The sequence below is a fragment of the Bidens hawaiensis genome, unplaced genomic scaffold (genome assembly GCF_021521415.1).
Source record: "Bidens hawaiensis isolate Kalapana, Puna unplaced genomic scaffold, B.hawaiensis_p1.1 tig00041557_1, whole genome shotgun sequence".
Taxonomy (NCBI): Eukaryota; Viridiplantae; Streptophyta; class Magnoliopsida; order Asterales; family Asteraceae; genus Bidens; species Bidens hawaiensis.
In genome coordinates this window covers 37,069-64,873 of record NW_027497342.1, presented here as the reverse complement: position 1 = coordinate 64,873, position 27,805 = coordinate 37,069, and the positions used below count along the sequence as shown (strand labels likewise).

Genomic DNA, 27,805 nt, shown 5'->3' with positions numbered 1-27,805 from the left:
ATTTAAAACATTGAAACCCGAATAAACCAACCCGGGCTAAAAGTGCATAAGATAATTTGTAAATTAATTAATACAAAATCACTAAAAAATATTTTTCAGATTGCAGGCCTTTCATCAGCCCGGCAAGAAGTGTGATCTAGAAAATGAAGGATTAATGTTGCCTTCATTAATCATGATCTTAGCAACAACAACCATGTCACATGCATGCACTACAAATACATTATCCATTATTGTTAGATTAATAAACAATTTGGGTAATACAAGAATGATAAATAAAGTCTAATTTATTAGAATAAAATAAATCAAAACTCAAGTCTCATCTGTTTCAAGCCCCTATTCGCAATGATAAGAAGGTAATCATTCATCTTGTTCTACAATGTATAAGCTTAATGCCCATTACTCGATTTCAAAATTTCAAAAGTTGAGGGTATACAAATGCATATCAAACCAATAATAAAAAACATGTACTGATTGTATTTTTATACCGAATGTTAATTAATGATCGAGTCGTGCTAGTGAATCACCTCGCTAGGGGACTTAACAGACTTGAGTTGAACCACAATCACCTCTTAAGGCATTGAACGGATATTATGATCAAGTTAACCACAAATGGTTTCCTTTATATTGATACCAAAAATAGAAGTATTCTATAGATTTTAAATTGACCAAAACTAATTACATAACCATGATGAACCATCTTTCATTGCCTCAAATAGAGCAAACATAAATCTTTGTAAAATCTGATCACAAGAAATGAAAGAATTTACATTCTGCAAAAAGTCTACAATGTATAGCAACTGATGAAATATATATACAGTCTAAGTTATAAGAAATAAACTTGCTAAAATTAAATAGCACTTAATTATCGTTACATATCCTCAAGCTTATGAGATAAGACATACACAACTACTCGCAGAAACCAAAATCCAATTAAAAGAATGATATAGATAATTTGTCTAAAAATAATTTGCTTCTTTTACATCCAAGCAAAGCAAGACCCCACTATCATATGTTGTCTTCATGTTGCTACACCTGCACATACTGAAGTGTAACCTTCCGCAATTGGAATCAAAATTTCACCAGAAAATGCATCAGCAGAAGTGGGTTATGTGACATTCAGCATTACAAGATACTCCCAAACACCCTAGTTCAGATCCATTCTTGGTACATGATTATGAACATATGGATCATTATAAGGTATACTTCCATGAGAAGCAGGCAAGCCGTATTTGTATGAACTCATGTTCACTGACTAATATGTGCACTCTTGGATACAAATAAACCATAATAATAAGCATTATTATCAAATAAGTGCACAAGTTTTGCAACAAGACATGTAATGAATAATGAAACAACCCGACCATACATGTTAACAACATATTCAGCAACTATAAATAATTTTTTTATTAAAAAAATGCATGCTTTTTGATTTATAATAATGATTTTGTTATCCCCCGTTAATTTAAGTCAACATATGGCTTCTAGAAATTACTAATGTAAATGAAAATACTGTTTACAAAAAATAAAACATGGAAAAATATATTTAAAATAAGATTACTTTTTTCTACAAATATAATAATAGTCTTCTTAAAGTACAAATTGATTTAAAAAAGGAACCCGATTTTATTGAAATTATGAATTTAGATTAAAATTAATATAAACGGTATTCTCCTTGTGAATATTTTTCATTAAGTAAAATACAATACTTCAAAAAAAATATATAGTTAATTACAATACCAAATAATCATTTTTGTTATTTGGTACTTTTCAATGTTTTTATGCTTATTTTATAATAATATTTTATATAGCTATCATTTTTGAAAATTTATTTCTCTATTGCAACGCCTTATATTCATTATGAAGCTTGGTCTTATAGTTTTCTAATTCAAATGTAATATTATTTCTATTACTATTCTCTATCTTCAAACAGTAAGAAATTTTTATTAATAGCAAACCGAATACACACAAACATATTAAAATAATCACATACTTTTTTTTTCTCTTGGCAAAATTTTCTTCATCCCATCTAATATCCCTTTTATAAACGAATATCTAACAAAAAGTGTTGATCAAAGTTACAACTAATTAAAGGAGTACAAGGAAATGAAATAAACCACTAAATGGGGCTGAGGACTCTTGTTCAACATGGGTAACTTAAATTAGATTTTGGTTCTCCTTAGAGAATCCGCCTGTTTCCAGTGTACAACAACCACGACAGTTTGTTTGTCGAGGAGGACCGAACACCCGAATTGGAACTTGAAACTTCAAATAAAGAATTAGAAACAGAAGCATGACAAGCTTCACAAGTGTTTGTATTTTGTTGTAAGTTGATGATCTTGGACGCATCCGTCCAAACAAGACTTCTTTTGTTTATATAGTGGATGAGAGGCTTTTGAGTTGGATACAAGAATTAAGAACGAAATAAATAGTTATTAAACGTCTTTAGTGTCATTATTAGTTTAATCAATTCTAATAACAACTCCTGACCTTTCATATACTGCATTTAGTGAAGATGCTACATTTAGTGAACAAACTCAACAATCACAAAACTTCTTAATTGAATGAATTATTATTATATTAATAACTGATAATAATATATAATATAGATAAAGGAGATATAAGCCACAAAGAATAGAACAGTAAATAGACAAAACATGACGTTTTATAAGCTTGTACAATAAGTTTGAAGAACGAAACAATGTAATGGCAGATTACTTTTTATGCCCTATTATGAAATGACTCTTTTGCCCTTGTCATGTAATTGTGAAATTACCTCCATTGCCCATCACTCCTCCTTTATATATAATATAGATATTAACCGATAATAATCCCTATTCATTTTATCGTCACCGACGGTCCCAAATTTAAAAAAAGGGCCCCCAGTGGTCCCTCGTTAAAAAAAACTTAACAACGCTATACTTTTTTTCCGAATATAAAACTAATGTTTCAGGGCTTTTGATCAGAAGGAGTGTATGAGTCGGTTGATGTGAAACTTCTTCGAAACAGTGTTCCATAACGACGAAACTATGTTTCAATTCGGGCTTGTGAACTTATTATAAGAGAAATCAAGCCGTTTGGATCACCGTTTCGAGCTAAGTTTTACATTAATTGACTCGTATCCTCATTCCGATAATAAAATGAATAAGGATTTAGGACCGCTGATGATAATAACATGAATAAGGATTATTATATGCTAGTACCATTAAATTGAAATTAATAATTGGCAAAACTAAAAGCTTGGAGAACCTTACGCATGTTATCGCTTGTACAAGGAGGCAATATGAAACTTCCGTTGACATATAAAATCCAAAACAAAAGAAAAATTAGGGTTTTATTATTATTATTATTATCCATCCAGTCGTCATCACTCAGCAGCACCCCTCATTTCACGCAAAGGTAAATCCAATCAGTTATCAATCTCATCTCTTCCTTCAATTAATAGTGTTATTATTCTACATAACTTAACGTATCTGATATATTTACACTCATTTCATATTGAATTGAATCTACTTATAACTGTTTTAACTAATTAACGATGCGGAATATGTAATTAGTAATTTACATGAATTAGCTGCGATTTTAAAGCATCTGGAATGAGTTAGTGAATTCATATAAATTATTATTTTGTTATGAACGCTTACGTCATCGCGTTTATGTTAGGTTTGGCTATTATTAACTGATTTAATGAATCTGAGATGTTTACAGTTAGGTTTACATTGAATCTAGTTATGCTTAATAGTTTTAGCTAATTAAAGATGTGGAATATGTAGTTTTATACACTAATTGACATGAATTAGCTGCGATTTCGAAGCCACTGAGTTCATATGTCGTTATTCGTCGCGGTTATGTTGTTGTTGCGTTGTTAGGTTTACTGAAGTGTTCTGTGATGAATCTGAGATGTTTTACAGTCATTTTGCATTGATTCTGTTTATGCATAACAGTTATAGTTAATTAACGATGTGAAATATGAAGTTTTATACACGAATTAGCTTCGAGTTTGTAGCTTCTGAACGCGTTATGTTGTAAACAAGCGTGTTTGTGGCTTACGTCATCGCGTTTGTGTTGATAAGCCTTATGTAATGAATATGAGATATTTACAGTTATTTCACGTTGAATCTAGTTATGTTTATTAGTTTTAGATAATTAACGATGCGGAGTTTGTAGTATGTTACACTAACTGACTTGATATAGCTGAGGTTTTGAAGCATTTGAAATGAGTGAATTCATATAACTTGTTTTGTTATGAGTGTTTACTTCATCGTGTTTATGTTGATGCTGTGTATGTTGGGTTTATTGATTATTAACTGATTTAATGAATCTGAGATGTTTACAGTTATTTTCTCGTTGAGTCTATTATGCGTAACAGTTTTAGCAAATTAACGATGCGGATGTTGTAGTTTGATACACTAATTGGCACGACTTTGCTCCTATCTTGTAGCTATAAAATTCATACAATATTCACTGAAGTTTTCTGTGACTTAGCACTTTTATACTGGTAAATGCATGAAACATTTTGTATTCGGATATGTGCTTATTGATTGCAAATTGATTATCCTTCAATTAGTATACGCTTCGGCGGATGAATCTGAGATTTTTATAGTTTCTTTTCAGCCACTCTAGCTAAGCATAACAGTTTTAGAAAATTAATGACGCGGATTTTTGTAGTTTGTTACGCTAATTGACATGAGTTAGCTGCGATTTTGAAGCTATTGAGTTCATACAACATTGTTTTGTTATGAACGATTGTGTATTTAGCTGTCAATCTCTTTGCGGTTGTGTTTGTATACATTTACATCGTTGTCTTTGTGTTGATAATGGTAGGTTCTTTACATATTTTGTATTCTGAATTTCTGATGTGTTTATGGCAGATGAATGTGGAAAAGTTGCAGAAAATGGCAGGTGCTGTTCGCACCGGTGGAAAGGGTAGTGTGAGAAGGTTTGTTTTTCTTATGATTGCAAGATTTAGATCTGTGTGTGTGTATTTTCCGCTTTTTGTTTAATACTGTATAGTAAATGATATATAAGTGGGATTTTATGTTTATGAACGGTAACTACACACTTTTTGTAAAATAGATGCTGGTTTTATTTAAAACTAAACTTTTATGATGGTTTAGACTGATGACTTTATTTGCAGAAAGAAGAAGGCTGTTCATAAAGCAACGACCACGGATGACAAAAGGCTGCAGAGCACTTTAAAAAGAATAGGAGTTAACGCAATTCCATCAATCGAGGAAGTCAACATTTTTAAGGATGAAACCGTCATCCAGTTTTTGAATCCCAAAGGTGCCAAAAGTATTAGAATCATCTATTTATTTGATCTTTTTCATATTTTGTTGTAAACATCTTTTGATTAACCCTTTTTATGTTTTTCGTTCAGTTCAAGCCTCTATTGGTGCCAACACATGGGTTGTTAGCGGCTCTCCACAAACAAAGAGTATGTTACGAATTCGGTTATTTCTGAAAGATATTTTCATATGTAAATATAATACTCCTGTTTGTAGGCATGTAAACAAACCAAGCGTTTAGTGAATCGTTTGACGTGAAGTTTGCATATGTTTATCTAATAGACAAATGAACATGAACACATGCCTCGTTCGTTCATTTTTGTTTGTCAGCATTTGCTTTTTTAATACTGTATTATGTTCGTTCGTGACATGTTCATTTTCTTAATGAAAGAACAAGAACAAGAACAAGAAAACCCTATTCGTTTAATCAACCGCGTGCATATAAATATATAAAAATTGTTTATTCATTTCCAAATACTTTATAAATATTTTAGAGTTAACTTGTTTAATGGTATTAATAATTTCTTTTGACTTTGTTTCTTATCATGATTTGTTTCAGAATTGCAAGATATTCTCCCAAGCATTCTCAACCAGCTCGGTATGTTCAAAACTTTTGTGTATTTTACATTGAGTTTTGAATTTAATAAAGGGTTGCATCTATCTGCTTACCGGTCGGATAGTTCAAACAAAATGGGTGAAAAGCTGTCTAATGTGCTGTCAGGAGCTCAAGTTAGACAAATGGGTCGGTTTTGGGATAAAACCGAACCAAAAACCGAAAATTCAGTTTTCGAGTTCTTGAAAGTCGTTCCCTTTTTTTTGTCAGTTTGGTTTAGTTCGGGTTGGATCTTTTGGTGTTACCATTTGGGTTTGAAACTTTTAGCAGAAAAAAATTAGCCCAAAATAAAGAATTTGGGCCTTGGTTTTTATTGTTGGTTAATTTTAATACATTTGGGCTTAAATGTTTGGGTTACACTTTTTATTAAAATTTATAACTCAACGTTCAAAATAATAAAAATGAAAATCCATAAATTCGGTTTGGTTCAGCATAAAACCAAACCAGCAGTTTTTGTTTGTGTTTGGTTAATTCAGTTTTTGTTTTTCGGTCTTAGTTCATTTTTTAAATAAAAAGATGTTATTTATTTTAACACAATAGAATTCTAATAATTTTTTATACATAAAACAATCGTTTTGTTTAATTGACTTTACGTTTAACGTCTTGACTTTTACAGGACCTGACAACTTGGATAACTTGAGAAAGTTAGCCGAGCAATTCCAGAAGCAGGCACCGGGTGAAGGCTCTACCGCCACAGCAGCACAAGAAGACGACGATGAAGTCCCGGAACTCGTGGCGGGTGAGACTTTTGAAGCTGCTGCAGAGGAAGGACAGAAATCTTAGGATAATAATGTCATGTTGTGTTGTTGCTCTTTTAGTTGTTATTTTTGCATAAAAGATATTATCTCAAGTTATTGTTGTTTGTTGTTGTTACTTATTATTATTATACTTGCAACTTGTAGGATTGTTGTTTTATGGGTCATGTTTTGTTGTATATTTTTATGTATGACAAATAACTCTTGAGACACTGTCTTATGAGGATTTGAATCGCAAGTGTACAACCAAATAGGTTGTGGGTTTTGGTTATGATTTGTGTGTTAAGTAACTCCGGTTTTGGTTGACTCGAAATTGTATTGAGTTTATAATTTTAAATATTTATTTCATAACTTATAAAGACATTTTTCTAGTTTCAACTTTCAAGTATGTATTTGAAATTATCAAAACTATAGTTGATGTAGTGTTTCATGTAGTGTACATGTGTACCTTATATGGTGTTAGATTCTATTTAAAGATGCCAATCTCTAAATTCTTATTTACGACAAAAAAATAAGTACATAGCGACTGCGGCTATGTTGACTTGTAATTGGACTAAAAGAATTAATCACAACGGCTCGAAAAGGACCGCCTATCCCCTAATGGGTGCGACAAGTATGTCATTGTGTATAGATGTGGATACGTCTAAAACAGTTCAATTACTTCATTTTGGATATATTTCATTTGAAACCGCAAAACAATCCAAATCAAATTCGAAGATGGCAAAACAAAAATGAAAACCAAATTCTAATTTGGTTTGGTTTGGTTTCTGCTTCAAACCGAAAAACCTGAGTTTTAACAAGATGGGTATTCATCTGCTCGAATTTTTGGTTATTCGGGTTCCTTGGTTTTGCAAGGGCTTTGTTCAATGGGCTCTAAAAATTGGAAATCCATACTATAGCCCAATATATAATTCGGGGTTCCTCGGTTTTAACTGGATTGAATTTTCTAGAACTGGACACCGAATTGAAACGGGTTACCTAATTCAGTTTCGGTTTATAGCCAACTATATAATTCTATTCAACTTTAAACGAATTGATACATTCCCCTTTTTAATATAATTAATAATTTGAGGGTAAGTACCATATAGCTATTACCAAACCTATCTTTCATTTATTAATTTGAGGGTAAGTACCATATAGCCATTGAAAAGTAAATCCCACAAGTAGTTGCTTCAAAATCAATCCATATAAAATTATAAACCCTTTGTGTTGATCATACTTTCTTGAAGTTTTCCCATTATATGATGTTGGGTCATGTCAGAAGCGTTTCAACCACAATATCTTGGTTGTTACTTGAAGTTCGTCAAATAACATGGACCATGATAAGTGTTAACTTTGGATTAATATATGCAGTTTACACATTTTGTGTAGGAGTAGCGTACGATGTTTTCTCTAGTCCTTCAAAGGAGAAAAGTATCGTCTGCAAAGATGAACATGGATTAGTCATGTGCAATGACAATGTGGCTCCCATTGTTTTGGTTCATGGCGTTTTTGGATTTGGTGAAGGGGTATATAAGTCGTTTTACCTTTAGAGTAGCCTAATCCACCACTAACAATGCTTATGCTTGTAATTATCTAAAGTAATTTGATCATTATTGTACATATAGAAAATGGGGGGCACGCCATACTTTGGAGGAATTGAAAACATGCATCAAAGGATCTTCAATCCCGACCTCGGTTCTTTATCCAGCCTTTATGATAGGTATTCAAATCGTTCATGAAACCGTACCTAAACAAGTTTTAAAATTTATTAACCAATTCTTGGGGGGCATCACAAACATTTTGGTGATCTAAAGCGAATAAAAAATCCGGCTCTATTCTTCAAAACAAAAAAAAAGTTTATTAACAAAAACTCAGAGGCGACCCAAGTATTTGAAATACTTTCAAGCGAGAGTTTAAGCGAAATTTTCTTTTTCTTAATTAATGTGTAGAATTTGTACTCAATAGCTTCTATCATATTTCAGTCCACATGAATTGGTTAAGGCTTGAGATCTTAATGTCTTAAGCTCGAAACTTGACTCAAGGAGATTCTCCTCACAATAGTGGGTTTTCCCCTTGACGGTGTTCTTGGGTGAGTCAGGTCTGGAGCGTCAAAATCAGTTGGGACGGTTTGACAACCCGTCTCAGAAAAGCTTATCCAGCATGGTTCCAAACTCTATTAAAAAATTATATTTAGCTTCTAGCAAATCTTGATTGTGTAAAATGATTGGAATTTGTAGGGCACGTATATTGTTTTACTACTTAAAAGGAGGACGAGTTGATTACGGTGAAGAACATAGCAAGGTTTATGGCCATTCACAATTTGGACACTTGTATGAGCAAGGTGAAATTCGTCTATATTCTACAATTTTTTTACGATTTTCCTAAATTCTTGGTATCAATACCGGTACCGAAATGTTCGGTTCGGTACCGGTAGTGAAGGCAAAATTCAGAAAACAACGAGATCGAAAACTCGAAACTTGGTATCGATTCGGTACTGGTACCATACCCATTTTGCTCATATCCCTGCTTAATACTATATTAACTAAAATGATAAGTTTTTAACCAATATATAGTCTCATATATATTTTTTTTAACTAAAAGGGTAGTACATTTATGTTTTATAATCAAGGTGATTTGCTAAGAATTAGTCATAAAGTGTGTATAGAAACTAAATATTGTCATAGTTTTAAATAATGGAATAAAAGTTTGTAAAAGAAAGGATAAAACGAAATGTTTTATAAAAGAAAATTGGAAACAAATGTATAAAAAATAAATTTCCACACAACATAAAAGAATTTTTTTTATAAAATTTATATAAAGTTGGTTCATGGGTGGGGCACACTAATTTTATCATCTATCATGTTCATTTTGTGAATTGTGATGCTAAATTGCTATTCAAATATTTTTTGATAAAACCCAATCACGTTTTGTCCACAGTGGACCAGGGCTAATTATATAGTTGATTGCCCACTATTCATAGTGCTCTTTAGATATTAGGGGATTCCCAACTCAAATACTCAATTTCATATATAAAATGCAGAAGAAAAAAAAATCTGATGAAAAATGGTGAGTTTTTGTCAATCTGAAAAGAAAAACCCAATTATGGGGCGACAATATTCCCATTAAAGAAACTTTTTTCACCAGGTCAGAATTAATTACCTTTTTTAGGGTTTCAGTCAGCTTCCTCTAAAGATCGCATATACATTTTTTACATTTTGGTTTATCGATGACACATAACAAGATTAGTAATCGTATGCCACGCTTTCTAACTATTAGATACACGTGTATTATATAAGTCTTGTATTACTTTATTTATAATTAGATATAAATAGAACATGCCCCTACTTACGTATATGCAATAAGTTGGTATTAATTTAATATTATACTCCAAAGTATTTATTGCATAATTTTAAAAGTTTAAACCCATAAGTTATAACAAGGAGGTGCTAATTTGTTGTGCTTTCTCATTAAGTTTTACTCATAAGACACAACGAAAGCTTGTAAGCTTGTTATTGAAATGAGAAACCCGTTAGAGTGGTCTAGTTGCAAGAAACAAAGAAACCCGATAATCAACTGGATGCTAGTCTATATACTTGGGAATCCAAAACATGATCTCAATAGCGTTCTTTCACCTCTTTCATGATCTATAATTCAAACTCAACCATTGACATGTACAATATGTGTATCGTTTGCAAATGAGTGCTATGTGTAGTAAACTATCTTTGTTGTAATTCTACTTGTCACACTTGGCCACTCTTAATATATGCTTGTAACTATGTTGTTTCGATAGGAAAATATTCACAATGGGATGAAAACCCGATTCATTTTGTTGGCCATTCAGCCGGAGCTCAAGTTATCCGTATATTGCAACAAATGCTCTCCAATAAGGTTGATCATCTAATTTACGTAGCTAAAATTGAAGTTCATACGAAAATACACGTTTGTTGATTTAAAAAAAATGCATATACCACGTACCACATATTCTCTAATGAAGCGTTATTAGTTGATCAAAGTATAGACCTATGACTTTTGGAGATCAATCTTCATGTTTTTTTAATGTTGTATTAAATCAAAATATAAAAAGTTGTCACATTCATGTCATCATCTTATACAATGAACTATTATTCTACATTTTATTATAACAAACTTGTAAATCTTGTTTAACATGTGTTACAACTAGCTATAACTATGAAAAATATGCTATATCACCAATATTTGATAAGTATTGTTATAACACGTGGTAATGACAGTAAATAAAGGTATGCTAACTTTATGTTAAAATCTTTTTAGGCCTTTAAAGGGTATGAAAAGACTAGTGCAAAATGGATAGCAAGTGTAGCAGCCGTATCAGGAGTGTTTAATGGTAGCACAATACCCTACATATACGGGATGAAGTGAGATTCCTTGGTTGAATACATGTCGTTATTTATATTTTAGATGACTGTTATGTTTTGACCACGTTATATTACATGTCTCAGACCAGGCGATTGGAGATTTGCAAAAACCATAAGTCCGCTTAGATTTCTTTGCTTTGCGGTAACAATCTACGACTGGCTTGATATACCTTTGCTCAAACGATACTACAATTTCGGGTTTGATCACTTACACACGTCTAGAAAGAAGATAGGGTTTTGGGGTTTGGTTGATTGCCTATCAGGAAAAGCGGGCCCTTTTGTTTCAAGTGATTGGGTGATACCTGATGTTACGATTCAAGGATCGATACAAATCAATAGTCATCTCAATACATTTGCGGATACATATTATTTTAGCTATGCGGCTAAAGCAACACAAGAAGTCGAAGGGAAAGTAGTACCTAAGAGAATGCAAACTTGTGACATTTTGTCTCATGTCCATTCCTTGTGGCTTTGCAAATGGCGTTATCCAGCAAATATCCAACCCCCTTGTAAGGAGTATAGGTGAGTGGTTCACATATTCGGTTTTAAATCAAAACCGAATTAGATCAGCTTTAATTTATGATAAACTCAAATATTTTTTTTTTAAATTGATTAACCCGAGTTTCATATATTAGACTACAGATTTTCCTAATTATTTAAACCATTAAACATATAGCCTATTACAAATATGAGAAACCCAATATTCGAACATATGATTAACTATTATATTCTCTAATTCCTTGTCAGTTATGAAAAAACTTCGTTACATTTTTTATTCACATTGTCCTTATCATCACCACTTAACTATCTATCGTATTTGAACGTTGATGATTAGGGATGAAGATTGGTGGGACAACGATGGCCAACTCAACACGATATCCATGACACATCCTCGTCTTCCTCTCGAACACCCTCATCGTTTCGTTCCAAGCGGTTTTAAATTCAAACCTCAACCAGGTGTATGGTATGTAATTACAAACTATCCCATACTAAAAAAATAGCTTGCATATGGTCTTGACAAACTTCATGTCTTTCCAATAATAATAAACATGACTTTTGTAAACATCTTAGTAGAACACAACTTAATATATATGATGCTTCATGAGACATATACCCGATGATAAGGGTGAGCCTCCGGGTTCGTTTGGTTTGGTTATACACTATATATGGTTAATTCGGTTATTGGAAAAGATGGTTCAGTTACTTCGGTTAACCACGTTAACCATTAGACTTGTCAAATAAAATATTAGCAGTTCTTTCAATATATAAAGGAGAAAACCTACAAATTAATAATATCTTTTTTTTAAAAAAAAAAAAACTATACCAAAACATTTTCAACATGTAAAACATTATTTATAAGATAAAAAAGAAACGTGTGGTGTTAATGTCAGTTTGGTTACTTTGGTTGTTTATACACATAATCAGAATCAAGCTATAAGGTTAGGTTAGCAAATACATCATAACTGAGCCATCAACTCGGCTTTTTCGCCTATAATTAGGTTTATACTAACCAAATGTCCATGATTATCACATGCCATCTAAGGATCACACATGACTACATGCAGGTACTGTGAAACGGTGAAAGCTTATCATACGCAATTTGTTTTAAGCATCCAAACCGAGAGTCATATAGGCCACTTGTATGACTCGATTTTCAAACGTTGTAGGAACCTCGACACCAAAAGGAGTTCGCAAAACGTTACATAACATAAGTTGTAAAGTTATTTGTTGGATGAATGTTATGAAATTTTCATGACATAATATTCACATACACTTTGAAAGTAAAGAACATCAGTTTTCACTATCACTTTTAATACCTCTTGTATGATTTAGAAGACAAAACAAAGTTCTCATGATATTTTTAAGCTAAGCTCAGATTTTCACTTGCCCTTTTGATCTTGTAATTAAGTAAAACAAAAGCAGTAACATACAACAACAATGGTATGAGAAAATAAACAAAAAGGTATTTGGGAAACAAGTATCGGCAAACCTGTAACATTCCGTCTCTCGTACCATTAATATTGTCTGTTTTGCTCTTGATGGATAGCCTATCTAGGAACTCACGACTTTGTTTTTGGTTGTACCGGTAGAGACTTCCTAGGAGGCCACTCATCCAAGTACCATTTCCACCTGAGTAGCTTAATTGTGGAGCTCTCTTCTCATCCATTAGAGTTAAGTCCAAAACACGTTGGTAATTTTAGAGGCGAAGACATTAGGTGTGAAACAAGGATCTCTCCTGCCCACGACCGATGTGGGATTTGTCTAGGGTGTACAATTGGTCCATGTTAATCTTCTCTGAATTTTCGGTATCATTACATCATCGATTGTTTTAATTTGGAGAGAGCATTAATTCAAATTATTTAAAAAACTGTTTTCGGAAAAAAGTATGAATTTTCCGGTTAAAAGTGTTTTCCGGCGACATGCAAAAAATGGCGTTAAGATTCTGTTAGTCGCGGACTGTTGGGAAAAAGTGCGTTAAAAGATGGGACCATCAGCACTCAATTCGTTAGTTGGGACCGACAACGACCAGAAGATGATAGTTTAGATTAATAAAAATAAATATACATATTTCTTCTGCTTATTAACATATGTGTAACGAACCCAACTCCTCATTCGCTTCAAGTCGATAGTTGAGAAAGACGAACTGAATAACACCAACTTTCTCAAATGGCAATACAATCTCAGACTTGAAACTAGCTAGTTAAAAATAAAATATCAAAAGTTGTAACTTGTAACTTGTAACTCGTGATTTGATAATGATACCCGTGCGGATATTAAAAAAATAAAAAGCTTTAATATCTATCTTTCATTTCTAATTTAATTTGGTGAATGCATCAATAGCTCGTAGAGATGTAGTGATTGCATCGACATGGTGCCCGGTATGTGGCGAGGCGGAGGAGACAGCAGAACACATTTTGATATCATGTAGATTTGCGCAAACGGTTTGGCATTGTACCGCTAATTGGTGTAAGGTCCCAACCTTCTTTGCTTTCTCAATTCGTGACATTTTGGAGCTTCACAAACATTACCGATTGCCCAAACGGAAAGCTAAGATGTTCCATGCGGTTTGTCTGACTTTGGTATGGTGCCTTTGGAAAACGAGAAATATGTTGGCCTTCGAAACAAAGGAGGCGAACGTCAATAACATACTGGGGGGAATTAAAGCGTTAAGTTTCTTGTGGGTTTCTAATAGGTCTAAGAATTTAGACATTACATGGGAGATGTGGAGAGCATTTAATGTTTAATGTTTGATGTTTGTGACTGTTGTCGTTGTAGGTGTTTTGGTGTTGTTCTCGGCCTAGCTTCTTACTAGGTCGTTATTTTTTCATTTATATAACTACTTGATTGTTCGTTAAAAAAATTTAATTTGGTGAATATATTGCTTGGTTACCGATAACTTGAATCACATTCTCATAGGTGAGAATAAAAAGATGATAAAGCACAAGATTATAACTTTTTAAAAATAATTAATATAGATAGATTTTTAATAGTTGATTATTTGATTTTATTTCGGATCGTCGGTTATTCATTTATTTTATTTATATTTAAATTTAGCTAGTTTGACCAAAATAGTATCTCGTACTTTCGGTTAACCTACTTTCGGTTAACATGTCGGTTACTTGGAACGGTATTAATCAATAATTATAACACCACTAATTTAGCCTATTAAAATTCTCCCTCGTTTGAGTTTTATGATATTTAAACTTCATACTTGTATAGTTGTATTCATACGTTTTATCGGTTCATGTTTTGATCAGTTTCGGTTCGGGTTTTGATCGGTTTTTTCGGGTTTTGATCGGTTTTTGCTAGTTTCGGTTCAGTTAACCGGGTTGGAAGCGATTTTGGTGGAGAAAATTATAAACCGATTCAAAACTGGCTCGGTTCAAATTTCAGGTCGATTCGATTAACCGGTTTATTTGCCCATCTTTAGTTGCTACCTTCTGGCGTCATAAATACAAATATGAAATTACTCAAATTTATTGAATGAAAGTAATAATATTCACTATCTAGAAACAAACATGTAAAAGGTGATATCATTTAATTGAAAGTAAAATAGTAAATTGAAAAAAAAAAGATTTTTCTTTCTTTGGGCCAACTTGCCTCCTCCAAAACTACCAATGTCACATGAAAATCAGAAGAGGGGCATTTTACTACCAACTCCTACAATATTGTAAAAAGCATCACTTTGAGATGAAGATTCATGCACTTTGCAAGAAACATAATAAAAGGCAAAGGCAACTATTTATGGTGTGTATAGACTTTGACAATACAAAATGCATGCATTTGGTGTCCCAATTCTTGAGAAGATGCCTCTAATTGACCATAAAACACATCATATTCTCATTTCTCATGCCCCCTAACTTCTATACATTCTTGAAATGCCCATCTATATGTGTTTGGTTTTAGTTACAAAACAAAATTTATACAATAACATATATAAATTTTGTTCTTTGGTTCATGTTAAGTGTAATACATATATAAAATTATGTCTTTTTATTTTAATCCTTTTATATATATATATATATATATATATATATATATATATGATTTTAGGCAGTGGTGAGCTTGGACTAAGACCGTCCGTAGTCGTGATGTTATGGAGGCGTTTTGGGCTATAACACCGGGGGCACACCACCCCCTACCCCCCGTCGTTTTGGGATTCTTTTTTTTAAACGCGTTATACACAAAACGCGTAAAATGGCTCCAAAATAAAAAAAAGAACTAGCCGTTAACATAACCGTTGGGAGCCGTTGGAATTTTTAAAAAAAATATTTTCTATATATTAAACCAATTCATCCTCAATCAAAAATCATCAAATTTATAAAATATCTCTTTCAACTCTATATTTCTTCACACAAACTTCGCTATATAAATGGATCCTCCATCTATATATAAACGGTTTTTCGGGCCCGACCAACAAGCCCAAGACGACGCGGAGGAAGAGGTGGTTACGAGTGCGATTGTGCTCGCGACAACTTATATGAGTTCCTTTATGAGTGCAATTAGCTCTCCACCACCCCCGGTTTCAAAAAGAGCATATATAGAACGTGATCGTACCGAAGCCAACAACCGATTGATGGCGGATTACTTCTGCGACTCGCCGAGATATAAGAACCCGAAGACCTTTAGGCGTCGTTTTCGGATGTCTAAAAATTTATTTATGCCAATCACCAATGATTTGGAGCGTGAGTTTGATTACTTTAAGCAAAAGTCGGACGGTCGAGGGACGCTAGGATTTACGGCTATTCAGAAAGTTACGTCAGTCGTACACGTGCTCGTTTACGGAAACACGGCCGACATCAACGACGACTATTTAAAGATGGCCGATAAAACAACTCGGGACACCTTGGAGTATTTTTGTTACGGTACGTTTTGTTTTTTTAAATAATTATATAACTTGTTTACTTTAATCAATTATTTTATAAAAGTTGTGTAAAATATAGGAATAGTGAAACTATATGTCTCACATTATCTGAGAGAGCTCAACTAGAACGATCTACTACGTCTTTACGAGGCACATACAAGGGTGCATGGTTTCCCCTGCATGATAGGGAGTGTAGATTGCATGCATTGGGAATGGGCTAATTGTCCAACTGCATGGCGAGGTCAATTCACACGAGGTGACCAAAAGGGACCAACGGTCAGCCTTCAAGTGATTGCTTCATACGACCTTTGGATTTGGTCGGCATTCTTTGGTGTTCCCGGTTCCAACAATGACATAACCGTCTTAGAGCAGTCTCGTGTGATGGAGAGTTACATATCTGGGACCGTTCCAGTCGTTTCCTTTTAAGCTAACGATAACTTTTACCATCATGAGTACTATCTGGGTGATGGAATATACACAGAGTATGCGATAATCGTTAAAACGTTCAGAGACCCGGTGGATGAAAAAAGACAATAGTTTAAGAAAGTGCAAGAGTCTGCGAGAAAGGATATTTAGAGGTGTTTTGGTGTTCCTCAACAACGATGACATTTTGTTAAAAATCCTTGTCATCTATGGTCTTTAGAAAGAATGAGATGTGCTATGTATGCGTGTATCATAATGCATAACATGATCATCGAGGACGAGAGAAGAGCAATATGTCCAACTTTCATACCGGACTCGGATCCACCACGATCTCCAGTAAGTATGGAGCAAAGACTCGAAAACTCGGATTCCGTGCGGTCAAAAGAGATACATAACGCACTAAATGAGGATTTGGTCCAACATATTTGGGTGAATCGGCCTTTGCCTGGTGAAAACGAGGATCAAAACGAGGGCAACAATGAAGACGATGATGAAGACGACGACGACGAAGACGATGAAGACGACGAGGGCGAAGACGACAACGACGAGTAGTTTTTTTTATTTTAATGTAATATTTATTTAATAAAATATTAATGTTATTTGATTTTTCTTAATAAAAAATTAAAAAAAAAACAAAAAGTGTAAAAGTGACCGGGCGCCACGTGGCGCATAATGTCTGGAGATGAGGCTTTTTGACTACACCCTGTTTTTGTATAAAGACATAACTCTGACTGGGCGCCACGTGGCGCATACTGCCTGGGGGTGAGGCTTTATAGCTACTCTTGGTCTAATATACCGGGAAGAGGGGAGGGGGGGCTCAAAATTATACAAAATTTCATAGACAAAGGTGGGCCGCCTCAAATTTTCGGCTGAAAATGGCTAAAAAACGGTTAAATTTACACTACGTATAAAACATTTGGGACGAAGACAGGGTAAATTTACACAGTTACGCAAAAAAAAAAACAGGGGGGGAGCCACCTGGGTCCTAACTAACCTTCGCCACTTATTTTAGGTTTAGTAATTCCGAGTTGTGATCCCATTTAAGATAATTGTGCGAGTTAAGTTTTCAAAAAAAATTAAATCAACATTTTTACGCTCAAATATTTAAGTTTATAACTAAATCTAAACGAAATGTACTTTTCGAAGTGAAATGTGACTAATGAAAATTTATGGTTTTAGTCGATTTCTAGAAGAAACGATTTGAAAAAGAATGAAAAGAAATTAAAATCGTGGAAATTCTTGTTTAGATCCCTAGAGATGAACTTAGTGTTGGTCACATCTCTTATCAAAGTTCATTGTATTAAGTAGTTAAAAACATATGAAAACATGATTGTATGCAAAATTTTTTTTGCTAATATATATATTTTCACTCCTTTGGCACTTAATGTAACAATGTTAATTGTTACATGCATTACATACAAGTTGAATTGGAATGTCTCAAATGAGCATCCCTTGTATGCTATCAATAATCGAGCTCGTCAATCCTCAGCGGACTGTCGAGAATTTGGCAGCGAACGGTTCGCGCTCCTCGTCATTAGACATACATCAAAACGTGTGATAGTAGATGTTTGTTCAGCTGTCGACGGATCATTTGTCACTTTTAGTGATCCGCATCGCTGTTGAGTCATTGGCACATGTGACATGTCACCCCAACCACGCATTGTCATCTGCCACATGTTAGCTCATGGTTGATTCCTTAGTTGGGTTAACAAACCTCTAACGGATAGTCAGGACACTAGATGGCTGTCCGCCGGGCAAAGTTTTCTAAAATTATACATTAAGTCATGTAGATTGGTTTAATGACTATTTGGCCCTGAACTTTCAAAATAAAATTTGGGGATGCTACATTACACTCACAATCAAATTATCCAAAATTCGAAATCCTAACATATTTGGTGTGCATTTTGTGAATGTGACTATCTAAAACTGTAAAATGTCTAAACCGAAGCATAATTAGATGCAATAGAGAGCTGTTTATGTTCATGTGGAGATGAATGAGAGAGGAGTAAACAATATTGTGGTAGTTTATTGGATTATTAATGAAGATTCAACAAAAAACAAAAAAGTTCTAGTTGACATTAAATCTTTATTCTAGAACATAGTTAGCTACGGGTGATCCATGCATGATATATACATCATTATAACTCAATCCTATTCAATAGTTACATGATAATAGCATGTTACTAGATTGGGGAAAGTAATAATATGAAGTTTGTTTTAAATATAATTTGTTCATTTGCAAACAATATGATTACAAATTGGGATTTTAGAAAAGGAAAACATGATGTCTTATGGAATGCAATAAGTTCTTTAACAAGTGGTGTTACCATGCTGATCCTTCAAGCCAATGTATGCTTGGGTGTGCCACAAAGTTGGTCCCACAATTAGGTGCAATGTATCCTCTATTTTTCCTCATTAAAATGCTAGTAGTTGATTAGATCACTTAGCAATTTAGGTGTGGGTCAGGTATGTTAATTGCAAGTAGAGTATATCACACACAAATAAATAGTAAAAATAAGTATTCACAAAAATAATACAAATAGGTATTCACATAAGGTAACATCAATTTGTAATCTATACCTAGAATATTTTTAGGGTTTAGTCGACCTATCTACGAAAGTATATTAATATGCGAAAGTCTACTCGTGAAATATTTGAAAGAATGTATCGTTTTGATTATTTTATAAACAAACATGAGTTATCTCCAGATCTATATATTACCGATGCACAATATATACTAATGAATAATGTTTACTCATTTTCTATTTTATTATGCTGTGTTTTTCCAATAAAAACATGTCGGAAAAACACGCATACAAAAGAAAAAATAAAACAAGTATTTGAATTTATTAATATATTTCATAAATAAACTTTTTTAACTAGTGGATGATATTATTAGAAGCCGTGCATCTAGACATTACTATAACTACACACATTCAAGTTGATTTGATAACTGAAACTGATGGCTAATTTAATTATAATATAAACTTAAATTAATCCCATAGATTAAAACTAAACAAATTAATAAACATGAATAGATACATAGAATATAAGTAAAGAAAAAATAGAACCAAAAATTTTCCAACTTCAACATAAAGACTTCTTCAAGCCAGATTCATTGCATGGTTAAATGTTAATTCAACCCGAATACATGACGGATTCCGGCGACGGTACAAACACCAAAAACATGAGGACAGACATAATAACCACCGGGACGAAGAGGAGCAAGGATGGAGGAGGCGGAAGTGGCGGTAATATCAATGGAAGAACCACCAATGACATCGTGAATAACACCATCACCACCACTGTTTTCAAACCAACACTCATCCGAAACATGGTCTTTTTGTATAGATATGATGAGAGTGTTTGATGCTTCATTGAATCTGCTCTTGTAAATGCATGCAGTATATATGTCTTGTTTGATATGTTGAAAGTTTTAATGAGAATTGAGAGAATATATATGTGGTTTATTTATATATGGAGAGGTAAATAGAGGGTTGGTCGGTTGTTAGGTTTCATTTGTTCGTGTTTATTTATATTATTTTATATTTGTAACATCTTTTAAATATTTTTGTAGGGCCAAATAGCCTTTTAATAGTTGGGAAGTCTTAAACTATAAATTTTTTAATTAATTAGATATTGAATTTAAGGGATAAAGCATAGATGCTTAATAAAAAGTTGATTTTAACTTGTATCCATGTACCAATGGGCGTGTGTCACACGTATGATAAATAAACAGGAGTTAATTGATTATCCTAAGATTTAAACCATTCATTTTTAAGATAAGGATACTATGTTTATTGTTTAGTAGTAAGAAAAATTAAATTAAATTTTTACACAAAGGAATTGGATTTGTAATTTAACATCAAATAAATAAGCGATGTATGATTATATCAAAACAGAATTAAAGCGTATAAAAAGTCGTGCCGCTACTCCTTTTGGTATTAAATTTAATACCAAAAATATAACCTTATGGCTAAACTGAAGGGGCAGCTTCATATAATAGTAACCAAGTTTTAAAATCATTCCAATTAGGTCACTCAATTTTAAAAAGTGTTCCAATTAATTCACTCAATTTTCATATTTTAGTAAATTAAAGGTTTTAACATGTTTTTTAACGTTTTTTCTTTTTTGTTTCACATAGGAAACCATTTTATCTTTTTATTTATGTTGACGTTGAGTGACGACGTGGATTTTATTTTTTAATTTTGAATTTTAAGATAATTAACATTTTTAATTTTTTTTATTATAACTACATAGGATGGGTATCATTACAGAACTGTTTAATTATTTAAGAACTTGAATGAACCATTGAAACCTAACGTTTTTTATAAAAATTTTTGTATATTAATATTATTTGAGTGTAGTTTAATTATTTTGTATATCTATAATTACAATTACAATTTTGAAAATTAATTTTTATACATATCTATGTTTTGTTTTACACCTATGTAAATTTGGTAGTACATAAATTTTACACATATGTAAACTTGTGATTAATATATATAATCAAAATTTTTTATATAAAATATGATAAAACTACTCTTAAATAATGTTAGTATATAAAAAAAATTAAAAAAATGTTTGATTGTTTAGAGTTCCTAAGAGCTCTTAACTTTTTAGAGTTCTTAAATGATACCAACCCTAACTACATATATTGCAAATTCCGACCCCACATCTTATCCTCCATTTCTTTCTTGACGCACACAAAAATCGGTGAGACTCGATTTGAAGATTTAGTGACCCAATTTGATAAAAATATGCATGAGTGACCTAATTGAAACACTTTTGAAAGTTAGTTACTATTCTATGTTGAACTTACTTTGATTTAATCCCAAAAACTAAAACTGAAGAAATTAATAAACATGAATAGATACATAGAATGTATGTAAAGAACAAAGAAGAACAAATCTTTTTTTTTGTCCAATTTTGACATCAAAGATGTACTACTCCTAGCCAGATTCATTGTACGGTTTTTAACCGGAAGAAACCATGAGCATCAACTTTAATCTTTATACAATAAATCAACATTTAACCTCAAAAAGTTATAAGCTTTTGTACGATGTAAACAGAGCAAGAATGAATCAAACAAAATGACATTAAATCTGATCAAATGGAGGCTACTTTATTCTTAAGCAATTTAATTAAATCCTTTTACATGTGTGTATATGGGTGAGACAAAATGAACGACCTGAACCAAAAATATTCAAACCGGATTAATGGACTTTGTGCCAACCAGATTCAGTGCATGGTTTGAAGCAGAAAAGACGAACACACGTGATTTAAAGTAGAAAACCGGCATATATCAAATTATCAACAATAGCCAAAGCGGCAACGACTACCTTTGAAATGTTTAGTCTGATATTATCATTCTTATATAACATTATGATTCGTTAGTTCTCTATTTACTTTAGACTCCTACGTTTAGTTGTACAAATTCTCATTCTTGACAAATAGTATTTATTCTTTCATTTGTTTCCTTTGCGGTACGAATTAGTGTCTTCATTGGTAGTGAAGGTGAGGTGAGACCAAACGGGGTAACTAAACAATTACCATTGCGACCCTACACCGACATAGGTATACAATATGCTATAATGTAACACTAGGCTTATATTTATTTAACACACCCCCACATTTAGAGTGAATGAATCCCGTATACTCATATTGGAATGGAAGTCAAGAAAGAGCTTCGATGGTAAGCCTTTGTTGTAGATATCTGCAAACTAAATTGATGTGACCAATGGCAACGCGTTCCTCATATATATATATATAGTATTTTCACATGTGTGGTCCTTTGTCACAATACACAATGGTGGGATGAGACTAGAGGTGGCAAATGGGTTGGGCTGGGTCGAACAAGTCATGAGTTGAAATGAGTCATGGGTCAAAATAGGTATGAGTCAAAATGAGTTTGGGTCAAAACGAGTCAATTAAAAAAATGATTGTTTTGGTTTGGGTCAAAATAGGTTAGGGTCAAACCGGGTTTCGAGGTTTTTTTTTTTTTTTTTTGTGAATGAGAATAACGGCGGAAACATTTTATTTTTTTTAGCTTTTTCGTTTTTTACTTATATTTTAAGTTATGATTATTTTAATTATTTTTTTTTTAATTTTTTAGGGATTTTCTATTAAGATCAAAAATATATTCAAAAATAATAATAAAAAAATTATAACTCAAAATATAAATCATAAACAAAAAAAAGTAAAAACACTAAAATGTTTCATACGTTGTCCTCGTTCCATTAAAAAAAACAAACAAACATCTAGAATCGAACAAAAACCGAAAGAATCGACGAAAATGAAACAAAGAAACAAAAAGCCAAAACCGGACCACATCAATCGAAATCGAAAAAATCAATCAAAACGAAACTAAAAGAATTCAAACCGAACAAAAACAAAACTGAAAAAACGAACAAAAACGAGTCCGAAATCGACCAGAAAGAAACAAAAGAAACCAAAACCAACATCGACCCATTTCTTTGAACTTGTCGACCCATTTTGACCCGAAAATAAAAAGATGGAATTTCAAATGACTCATTTTGACCCATTTATTTAAAACCTTTTACCAAAACCAACTCATTTGACTTTTAAAACACCTCAAATTGACTCATTTGAAAGGGTTTGGGTCAAGATTGCCACCCTTATATAAGACACATGATAGTGTAACTCAAGAAAAAGATTAAAAAGCTAGACTGATTTAGCAACAACATTGGCAACACTGCATATTCGGCTTTTGCATTGGATCGAGATACAACATTTAGGCGTTTGGACAACCAAGACACCAGATTATCATTAGGGAAGGCACACAACGTTAAGGTAGACTGGCGAGTGCTAGGATGTTGGGCCAGTCCGCATCAGTGTAGGAGATTAGACGATCGAAAGATGATGGACGCAACTATAAATCGTGAATAAGCGTACCTATGGATGACGTTGTGAAGTTAAGTGTTCATAAACACTCTTTTCTTATCAAATATGCTTATTCGGAATTTGATTTAAACAAAAGATTAATAATACAAAAAGTGAAAAATCCAACCCAAAAGTATCAATATCACATCTACAAAGATGTCAGCGTCAAGGAGTTCCTTGACTTGGGTTCTGCACGCGTTGGTTTGTTCAGGCCCCATTACTCTGCGCTTTTGTACGACTGGCGTAACAGCCGGATCGCACTTGAGCTTATGCTCCGCCTTACTTCGGGGTACACCAGTCATGTCAGCTGGTGCCCACGCAAAGATGTCAGCGTTTTTCTGCAGTAAGCGTTTGAGTAAGGTGCGGGTGGGATCAACGATTGTTGGTCCAATGGTAACGGCCTGGTCGGGGTATTTGCCATTGAAGGCCCATTTTTCCGGTTCGGTGATGGTTGGTTTAGCCATTTTCGGTTTGGGTTTAGATGAGACAGATGCGATGCATACCTGGGGAATGCCAGTGATCATCGCTACGCCCTCAGCTGTTGGCCATCCCATCATGCCGTGGACTGAAGATACCACGGCGTTGAATCTTGCCATCCCGTCTCTTCCGAATAGGATGTCGTACGTGTGGTGTGGCTTTCTCATTACGACAAAATCCACGTCTTCTGTGCGTGAATGATTCCCATCGGTAAGAGTAACGGGGAAAGATAGGATACTCAAGGGGGTTTCTGTACTGCCGTCAAACCCTTCCATTGAAGCGTAGACCGTTTCCAAGCGTTCTTTGTCTTCATCATCCAGCTTGTCAAAGAACTGCCTGTACATCACTGTCGACGAAGCGCCGTTGTCAACAAGAGTGCGGGAAGTGATGTAATGCCCCAGCTGGCTTTTGATGACGATGGGGCCTTCTTTGCTGGGGCCTCCTGGCACTCGCGGGAAGCGCACCTCAGCTTCCTTCCACGCGCATGGTTCTGTCACTCGTCTTTTTCTTCCTCTGACCTTGCCATGAACCATGTTGATGCTGATGTCGACGGGCTTTCGTCCGTTACCTCTGTACCGGTTGTCATTCCTTCCTCCCTTCTTGATTGATGCCACGAGATGTGCAAGTCTTCCATCCTTGACAAATGTCTCAACAATATCCTTCAGGGATGTGCACTCATCAGTACCATGACCCTTTGTTCCGTGGAAATCACAGGATTTGCTTTGATCCGCATTAGGTTTCTGCCGGATCAATGGGGCTTTTGGCCATGGCAATTTTTCCGTGGCAAATATCTCCGTGACGCTCTTGGTGAGTGGCGTCCACCGGTGTTTTCGGTTTGAAGGGTGTGTGTTGTCCCTTCCGCCAACAAGAGGGCGAGAGCTGGATGAGGTGTCAAAGTTTACCCTTGACTGCCAAATACCTAGCCGCCTCTTTTTGTTCTGCCGGGCGATCCTAACGTTGTTCTCCCTTGTCCTCTGCGTGTAGAGGTGTGTACTCTGGGGAAGATCTCTTCCCAGCTGCTTCCCCGTCTCGGCAAAGCGCTTGGCTGCCGTCATGATGGCATCCCATGTGGATGGCATGCCGTCCTTACCCGTCAATGTGCGGATAAGCTCTGGGTACTCGGCGCCCTGGATGAAAGCGGCGCGAACAAGATCTTCACTTATGTTGCCCAGACTCAGCTTCTTGGAGTTGAAGCGGGTGATGAAGTCTAGTAAAGATTCATCCTCCTCTCTAACGCAGTTGAGGATCGTCCACTGCTCTTCAGTATACTTCCTCTGCTGGCTGAAGTGCTGGCTGAACTTGTTCTGAAAGTCCGCCCAGTCATATATGTGGTGGACCGGTAAACGATCGAACCATGCCCTGGCTGCTCCGACCAGAGTCATCTGGAACATGTAACACCACGTGGGTTCCGTCCAGTTACTGACGGTAGCCCCCGCAATGAACCTGTTCAAATGGTCGTCTGGGTCGGATAGACCATCATAAGTGCCAATGTTGGACATTTGTTTGGCACTTCTCGGGGCGATTGCTTCCGCAATATCCCTTGCAAATTTTGACTTTCCTGCATTCGTAGCAGTTGGTCTAAAGGTTTTGGAGAAGTCACGCGGGTTTCTCTCCGCATTTGCTGGTTTAAAGGCTTCCCCAAAATTCCTTTTTGGCTGGGAGTCCGTTTCCTTACGCTTCCCTTTCGCCTTATGGCGAGGGTTTGCTTCGGTATCGGACTCCTCCCTCTCGTCGTCTGAGTACTCGCCCTCGCTGTTCATAATGAGGTGTTGGCGAGTACTGCCGAATTCGTCAGCCTGTTGAACTGAACGCAAGCGTTCGTCCAATTCAGCTTGGAACTCTTTCTGACGTGCTTCGGCCCACGCCTTCACTTGATCTAGTGTTTGGCGAGGGACCCTCGTTCGTTTTTCCAGCTGGGTATCGGTGAACCCCAGTGGAATATTTACTGCACTTGCCCCGGCTTGGGTAGTCGGGGTAGTGTTTGTAAGGATTGTATAACCGCCGGTGTTCCCCCCAGTTGCTGGGGTTACCGGGGTTTCTTGGTCGGTTACTGGCCTTTGGACCGGAGTAACGTTAACCATTTCTTCAGAAAATTTGAAAAAACTAAATTAGTTCTAGCTTTTATGCACGGATGGCGCCAATGAAGAAACACTAAGTGACCCGGTGCAGATTATAGATAATCTGGGGGTTAAGTAATGTTTGCCACGAGAATGAAGTCCAACAGAGACAGTTGTTCTTCAGGGGACCTGCAAAACAAACACCGTAAGCTCGTCACTGAGAAGGGGGGGGGGTTCCTCCTTGTGACCACCCTCCGGCGTGAGAATCAGACTAGATTGCTCTGAATATAAGTGTATATTAAGAGATTACTAGATAACAGGATAGCAGATGATCTTACCATTCCAAGATGTTGGAGTATTTATAGCCGAAGGTAGGTTTCCTAGAAGGTACAGCCGGCTGAATAGTATTCCTGTTCTACCAACAGTGGACTATGCACATGCCATACTGGTTGGTGGGTAGGTTACGGCCAACAGTAACAGAGTCGGCTGCACTATTCCACCAACTGTAGATTATGCACGTCCCACCTACTGTGGATTGTACGCAGGCCATGCTGGTTGGTGAATAGGTTACGGCCAACAGTAACACTATTCCACCAACTGTAAGCTGCGCATGCCCCACAGTAAGGGTTGGTGAGTAGGCAGCGGCTAATAGTGACAAACAGTACTAGAGGGTGCTCCTCCTCGCACTGTTGTCGGTGAGCTGTCACCCTGTGATTGGCTCATGGGCTGTTCTGGTCAGATCGTCTGTCCTATCCATACCTTGGTAGGTATAGTACAAAAGATCTTTCAGAATCATACGGACTGGCTCATTTAGGCGGGATTGTTCCCGCCTTGCTCATTCCTTCATGTGACTACTGAAGTAGCTAGTGTCTTGTGCGTGTAGCCCTGCTGTCTGCGGGTAGCCTTCCCTGATGGCTTGTATCCGCAACTGCGGGAACAGGCGGGGTACTTCACCATTGGGAGGCTTTCCCTGCGTGTACAGCTTGCGTACTGCGCGTAAGGTTCTCTGAGCATGGTGGGTCCTGCGGGAGCAGATGGCCTTTGCGCAGACGTCCCTGTTCAAGGTGAGTCTTGCGGGATCAACTGGGCTCTGCTGGGACCTACCTCTTCAATAGATGAAAACATTCAATCCTTATAATTATGTATTTGGATGTCTAACATGGTATATTATTTATCAATGTACGGATAACTGTGTAAGACTTGAAGTTTTCCCAACTATATGACTCACTGATTGTTTGTTTGTGGGCTAACTAAAATAATACTACTTGTATATATGTTGTGGGCTAGCGACAAGTTGCATATCAAGTTTAGGCACAAGCACAAACTTTGGATCATTAATGTGTTCATACTTAATTTAACTTTTTTTTAAATCAATTTAAAATGGCAACCTCCCCACATTACAAAATTGAAAATAATAATAATAATAATAGGGCTTCGTTAAGTGTGTGTTGGTAGTCTCACTAGCTAAGAACGATCATTGATCACTGGTCACATCATTCCTTTAACGTCCCAAACGCTGGGTTGGGCTAGTGAAAGGCTGTTTAAGGGTCT

At 35.1% G+C, this 27,805-nt stretch overlaps 2 protein-coding genes across 2 annotated transcripts; both read left to right on the top strand.

Annotated features, from left to right (window-relative positions):
* Positions 1-4,853: 4,853 nt before the first annotated feature.
* Positions 4,854-6,865, top strand: LOC143592954 (basic transcription factor 3-like). Its single transcript, XM_077072727.1, has 5 exons — positions 4,854-4,936; positions 5,135-5,283; positions 5,378-5,434; positions 5,845-5,883; positions 6,515-6,865. Exons 1-5 carry the CDS (start codon positions 4,854-4,856, stop codon positions 6,679-6,681), a joined length of 495 nt encoding a protein of 164 aa, XP_076928842.1. The 3' UTR covers positions 6,682-6,865.
* Positions 6,866-7,972: 1,107 nt separating this feature from the next.
* On the top strand, positions 7,973-12,760 carry LOC143592951 (uncharacterized). Its single transcript, XM_077072724.1, has 8 exons — positions 7,973-8,161; positions 8,261-8,355; positions 8,873-8,976; positions 10,426-10,523; positions 10,926-11,029; positions 11,114-11,551; positions 11,865-11,993; positions 12,595-12,760. The coding sequence occupies exons 1-8, from the start codon at positions 7,973-7,975 to the stop codon at positions 12,734-12,736; spliced, it is 1,299 nt and encodes a 432-aa protein (XP_076928839.1). The 3' UTR covers positions 12,737-12,760.
* The last annotated feature ends 15,045 nt before the right edge of the window (positions 12,761-27,805 follow it).

What these genes read in the sequence shown, in the direction of transcription:
- LOC143592954 (XM_077072727.1), top strand. Translation starts at nt 4,854, where the DNA reads ATGTGTTTATGGCAGATGAATGTGGAAAAGTTGCAGAAAATGGCAGGT. An exon ending in CGGCTCTCCACAAACAAAGA is followed by an intron (nt 5,435 to 5,844) that starts GTATGTTACGAA and finishes GATTTGTTTCAG; the next exon opens with AATTGCAAGATATTCTCCCA. An exon ending in AAGCATTCTCAACCAGCTCG is followed by an intron (nt 5,884 to 6,514) that starts GTATGTTCAAAA and finishes TGACTTTTACAG; the next exon opens with GACCTGACAACTTGGATAAC.
- LOC143592951 (XM_077072724.1), top strand. Translation starts at nt 7,973, where the DNA reads ATGATAAGTGTTAACTTTGGATTAATATATGCAGTTTACACATTTTGT. An exon ending in AACAAATGCTCTCCAATAAG is followed by an intron (nt 10,524 to 10,925) that starts GTTGATCATCTA and finishes AAATCTTTTTAG; the next exon opens with GCCTTTAAAGGGTATGAAAA. An exon ending in CCCCCTTGTAAGGAGTATAG is followed by an intron (nt 11,552 to 11,864) that starts GTGAGTGGTTCA and finishes GTTGATGATTAG; the next exon opens with GGATGAAGATTGGTGGGACA.